We start from the raw sequence: 6630 nt of genomic DNA on the forward strand, positions 1-6630 counted from the left end.
AATGCCTCAAACTGCTCCAACTGAGCAACATGTTGCTCAGGAGGACTACCCAGGAGCCTGGCCAGGGCTTGTTTACCAATTCCCTGCGCCATAAGCCCTGCCACCACCCGATGATGTTCAGAGAAGTGGGGAAAATGAGCCCAATCAATATTGAGGCTCATCCTCACGTTCACACGCAGAGATGCGGGTCATGGGAAGGATTTCAAGTGCTACCAAGTGTAGACGGGCACGTCGTAATGCGGCCACGCTCCACTTAGACACACACCCTAGCACAGCGAGGAAGCGGTTTAACCTGCTTCTCTTGCGTGCAGTGAGGTAGTTGTGGTGGGCGCGTAAGCGTCCTCACCCAACACACTAAGTACTCTGGTTAAGTGTCGTCACGGGAGCGGGAATCCGTCTCCTCGTGCGCACTTACTCAGTAGAAAGTAGTTTTCAGACTGATTTCTATTTAATAGAATTAAATATAAATACCTATTTTTACCAATTAAAATGTCATTTCTATAGATAACACTTAATATATATTGCGAGCGTATCTTTCTAGATACCTCGCGTAACGGATGACGCTAGCCGTCATCATGGATGACGCTGGGCGTCATCCCTCCTAATGTGAATGCACCCATGTGCATCACATACACAAGGGTTGGTCACAAAATGTGCACTACACCCGAGTGCTGGGTCTAATTACTATTATTTAGTAATTGACCATCCCCTTAAGTACACCAAGTGTACTTAACGGGGACTGTGTAACATTAGGGCAACTTTAGCCCGTTACAGTATCAAGGTAAGCTTGATGCAATCGCCAATACTAGCGATTGTGGACCAAGACCGACCTTTCCATGTGGTTTGTAACGCCAGCAATTTTGCTATCAGCTGTGCGTTAATGCAATATGATACAGATGGCGCAGAGCAAGTGGTCTGTTGTCAATCGCGTCAGATTCACCAGCTGACGCATCTATCCTGTGTATAACAAGGAATTTCTTGCCATGAATTACGCACTAGCTAAGTTTAGGGTCTTCTCTTTGGAGATAAACCGTTCTTTATATATACGGACTATGCGTCTTTACGCACGGCCGTGAACAGTCCACACGTCTCGCAAAGAATGGCAAGATGGTTGTCTTTCTTTGCGGAGTATAACTTCTCCGTGGAACAAGTTCCAGGACGACTTAACGTGGTCGCTGATGCTCTTTCGCGCCGGACAGATTTTGAGCCGGCTGCGCATATCAACAGTGAGCATAAGGCCACTATTGCAACAATAAGTGTTCGTCGTCAACATTACTAGACGATGTTAGAAGAGCTTATGAAGAAGATAAGACTCTTGAAGGTTGATAGATAACCTTAAAAATCCATCACAAAAATCCGTAAGAAGGAATGTCAAAATTGTATCGATCCCAACAGATCAATATACAACACGCATTGGTTTACTTTATTACACAGCCATTGCTAGCGACGCACCTCGTGTCTTCATCCTCACCCATAATGATTTGCGCCTACGCATCATGTATGAGTGCCACGATGCATCAATCAGTGGGCATCGTTGACGTGCGAAAATTATCTCCCGATAAGCCGCGACTTCTACTGGCCACGCCAGTATGAATTCGTCCGCATGTACACACGCGCTTGCGAAGTTTGTCACCGGGTGAAGCCCAGTGCTTTATTCTTTGCTCCCTTACAACACTGCCTGTTCCGGCAGAGTGTTGGCAGTCCGTAACTATAAACTTCGTCGTCGGATTTCCCGTAGACGGCCACAAAAATAATGACATTCTTGTGTCTGTTAATCGTTTCAGCAAAATGGTGCATCTTGCTGCAGTCCCGGAGTCGATAACAGCCAAAGGCTGTGCTCGTATCTTTGCTGACACAATATTTCGACTTCATATGTCAGCCCGTGAACTGGTCTCAGATCGAGAACCTAGATATAGGCGGAATTTCGGCAATCTGTAATCAAATCACTTGAAACACAGTTTAAAATGTCAACTTCTGACCATTCTGAAATAGATGGTAGGACTGAGCGCGCAAACCGTATTCTCGCAGAGATACTTTTACGAGTTGGAGCGAGTTCTTGCAGATGATAGAATTTGCCATCAAACATTCAGTGCGTTCTTCTACAAAGCATACACCATTTTTTGTGAATGGCTTACGCATCCACCTTGTTTGAGAGTAACTCTTATTCAAGGGGGGGCCTCGCTCGATCAAAGAACCTTCTAGCTCTTGCTCATCACGCATTAGCACTAAGGTCAGTGCGAAGGATACCAATATTAATTTAATTAACATTGTGGAGTGAACAAACTTAGTAATAACAATAATGCTATTACTGACTTTGGCAACGATGCTGAAAGACTCAGCATCGAAAACAATATTTTTAATGAGAGCGGCAATTAATAAAGACTTGATATCTCCGCAGTGTGAGCCGGTCGCACTGAAAACAAAACAAAACCGAGTCAGCAGGTGATTTCCTGTTGGCTAGAGAAATAGTGGTCCATTTTGTTCAGGATTCCATCGATGATGCGGTGGGCCGACAGAAACGGAATTCTGACAAATATGGAAGAGCAAACATACTTTCATTCAATGCCAATGATCTAAACCTACTGTCTATGGTAAACCTATTAAAACATGTAGTGACGAATGTAGGCAGTAATAAATTACTGCCCAGGTATATCGGCTCGTTTCGTGTAGTACATCGCCAAGACAATACGTACACGATCGAGCTGCCTCGTAGTATGCGTACGCTGACTAAGTTTTATGCTGGACATCTCCGCCCAAGCGTAGGCCTCGCGCCCTATGCTTTGCACATTATGTTCAAATGCTTTCCAAGCTTAGAACAAAGGTTTGAAGTCCTTTGCCCGCTTAGAAGAGTTCCACCGATGCCGGAATAAGGCATCGATGAAAAATTCCATCTCATCGTCACCAGGTGAAGCCTGGATGAGTCGACTAACGGAATTTGATATCGATCGTTGGTCATTCCTGACCGACGAAGGAGGTTTCTCTTAGAGGGTAACTAAGACCTCTTCTTAGGAGCGAATCACAACGTATTCCGGTCCCTCTCCTGTTGGCTCATGCTAACGTTAACGTTAACCTGGCCCTTGGAGCGTTTTCTAGAATCAAATCTTTCCTGGTGATGCAAATTTGCATCAACAGCAGCACTCTTCCCTTCGCGATCACTAAGTTCCTGGTGATGCATACTAACGTCATCAGAGTGATAATCGCCCACGGAGTCATCTGATGATGACTCTCACCAAAGAGGTCCGACGAGTCGAACAAACTCGTCATCTGATGATGACTCCACCAAAGAGGTCCGACGAGTCGAACAAACTCGTCATCAGCTCTCTGGTTAACCCAAAGGGTAACGGACTCGTCCCCGGGTGATCCGGCGGCCTTTACAGTTGATACTGAGTCGGGCGATGCCGGCGGCTTGCACCAGTCACCCACAATGGGTGTAGCAGGTGACTTGTCACCGTCACCTGCAATTTCATCAATCCATGACATGTTCCAGTCACCTCTAATGGGAGTAGGAGGTGATGTATCCTCTGCAGTAGACGCATTAGTGTCTACTGAAACATTTGCATTACCAACAGCTGCACTGATCCGTGCAGCTGCCAGCTTTGCGGCCTCACGGGCCACGCGCACAGACTTATTAGTCGTCATGGTGATATGCTCAAAATCATCAATGAAAATAAAATTGGTATTTTGATCAAAACCAATAACGCAAAAATTTACAGGGAAGACTAATAGTATTTCCTGTCACCCTACATCAGTCACTTTAGTGACTGTTGGTTAGGGGGTGATGAAACGGGGTGTTCCGTTACATGAGTATTATTTCCTATAAATGAAATAATAAATTATGTTTCCTATGAGAGGAAATAAATAAAGAAGTACAAAATTACTCGTTATTAATTTTGACTAAAATAGCTCTTATATTACCAAATCTGGTAATATTGATGCAATAAGACATTAACTCTATCGATTAGTTGATTCAAGTCTAAATCAATCCAGCCAATCGTTATAAGACACGATTTGTGCGGTGCGCAAGGGGGTGCCATACTTAGTAAGTTTATTAAATTAATAAGTTCAGTAGTAGATAGAAGTTCGTTACGGAACGTTCGTTTACGTTCTCTATACTATAGCCTTCCTAGCCTAGACCTTTACGCTAAAGACCATTAGCTTTATTGTAACGAGGTGTATCGTTACATAAAATAAACACTTAAAGGTTGTTAATTAATATATTATCTAAAAGGTAGATAATATTTGGAGAATATTACTTTACATGGTAATATGAAAAAGCTTATTCAATGGTAAATATAGACCATTATATCTACTTTCTCCGCGGTCCAGTCAGCACTGGACGCGCGCAAAGAGAATGACAGATAAGACTTTATTAATTATTTTTTTGTATTAGTTTATACTTAAGTTAGCATTAGCAGAGAAAGAAGAGAAACTTATTTGTATTAATACAGTTTTACTTTAACCCTCTTTGAGGCAGTTGTCTTAAAGAGAGTCTTCCTCTGCACGTACTAGTGTACCTGAAGTGACGGGAGGCACCACTCGCACTGAGGCAGTCCAAGTCAGTAGTGCCCCGTTACACATGGTAGCACTTTGTAGTCCGTTAAAGGACCACAGCTAACATGGACATGTCAGATGATAATTGGAAAACGCATCACGTTTCGCGTGATAGCTACTCCTTTCTAAGTGACTTAGAAAGGAGTGCGGTCGGGCGAATGAGTTCGACCGTAGGAAACGATGCCATCTTGGCCATGCTGTCCGGTTCAGACAGAGATACCCTCCATTCAGCCATCGCCAAGTTCATACAACATGAACTTGACGAGGCGAAGGAGAAGGTAACCTTGCTTAATCAGCAAGGCTCTCAACAGGCAGACATGTTGAGGTTACAACATGTACAGACCCCTGTACCTGGGATGACGCACACGCGTCGTCCCGAAACCTTAAAGATTGACATCTCTAAGTATAGGGGAGTCGAAGAAGACTCCTTCTTGAGATGGTTTCTCGAGTTGGACGATACCATAAGGGCACGTCACATCATCGACGAGCAAATGCAAGTCGCATTCGCTCAATCAAATTTGGCAGGTCGTGCCAAAACTTGGGCATTGGCCTTTGGTTGCGCGACCCATACGTCTTTGGGTCTCTACAGGCTTTTAAAGCTCGGCTCAAACAGACGTTTAAACCGCATAGGGCTGAGTTCAGAGCTCGATCAGAGCTTCTGAAACTCAAGCAAGGCAAGCGTGATGTTCACACTTATGCCCAGCACATACGACTCTTAGTGAGTTGTATCACAAACAACCCAGTTCATGAACACACGTTGATTACGGTGTTCATGCATGGTCTTACGGATGGTCCCGTAAAGACCCATCTGTTCCGCTTGGAACTGGATACGCTTGAAGAAGCAAATTCGTTGCAGAACAGGGGGACTTTAGCTTGAGATAGGCTTAAGCTAGTTCGTCATCATATCGTCCTCCAAGACGATACGAACTGGAAGGTCCAGAACCGATGGACCTCTCTTATGTCGAAAGCGAGAAACCTCCTTTTCGAACAACAAACGATTGCAGAAATGCAGTTGCTGTCAAATGTTGGGACACTACGCTCATGGGTGTAGTGCTCCACGCCCAGTACCGAAAGGTACTAAACGTAATTATGGACCGAATGCCAAAAAGGGCAACGGTCGCGGGCCGACGTTGTTGTGAAATCGCAACAGCGAGGCGGACCGCCAAAAAACGGTCGTGGTCAGTAGGGGCGCAACGCCCTACTGATCCAGCAACCTCAAGAGAATTTGCAAATCTCTTGACTAAAGTTGCTCCAGGCATACAGTCATTATTTGTCTCTGCACCTGGTGATGAGGTATCCCTCATCAAATTGAAGTTAAAAGTGAAAAATGATTTGTCACTTAGAGCCCTAGTGGACTGTGGAGCGTCGAATAACTTTATTCGTCGCCAGTCACTAGAGGATCGTAGGCTCAAATATGTTGAGCGCGACATCCCTCCAACGAGGATGACGGTGCGTCTAGCGACAGGCGCATCGATAACAGTAATGAAACGCGTAGTGAAATTTCACTACACGTTAAGAGATTTACAGTATGATGATGATTTCATCGTACTGGATTTGGATGACAAATTTGATGTCATCCTAGGTTTACCTTGGCTCAGAAAATACGAGCCAAGGATCAGCTGGCAGCATCGATCCGTAAAGATGCCTGCCACTTGTTCATCAGATGGCCATCTGATGAACGTCTTGGAGCGTCCACAAGCGTGTGGATGTACTACGAGTGAGTGCGATGGCCTCACTTGTGGTACGGTCGTTAGTACAACCGCACAAGATCACAGTGTGATTACCAATCACAATGTGGAGTCAGCTGCCGGCGGCTGTGTTAATGCACAGGCAGCGCCGAAGGTCCACCACTCGAAAAGGTCGAGTGGATTGGGACATGAATGTACGCTTAGTGGGCGACATTCAAGGAGTATACCGGTTGCCCAGAAAGGACAACACGATGATCCAAGGTCGAGTAGAGAGTCGACCGTAGTGGACCCGACTGTGATAGCGCAATCACACTCGGAAGACGTTGAGGGAAGAGGTCCCCACGTATTTGAGGAGAAATCCCCTCAAATGGTAGAAGTTACTAGACTTCTA

At 45.1% G+C, this 6630-nt stretch overlaps 1 protein-coding gene across 1 annotated transcript; it reads right to left on the reverse strand.

Annotated features, from left to right (window-relative positions):
- Positions 1-1959: 1959 nt before the first annotated feature.
- CCR75_000083 (uncharacterized protein) lies at positions 1960-2268 on the reverse strand (the record flags this gene model as incomplete). The annotated part of the gene is made up of 1 exon (XM_067958191.1): positions 1960-2268. One exon carries the CDS (start codon positions 2266-2268, stop codon positions 1960-1962), a length of 309 nt encoding a protein of 102 aa, XP_067817104.1.
- Positions 2269-6630: the final 4362 nt, after the last annotated feature.

This window comes from Bremia lactucae, linkage group LG4 (genome assembly GCF_004359215.1).
Source record: "Bremia lactucae strain SF5 linkage group LG4, whole genome shotgun sequence".
Classification (NCBI taxonomy): Eukaryota; Oomycota; class Peronosporomycetes; order Peronosporales; family Peronosporaceae; genus Bremia; species Bremia lactucae.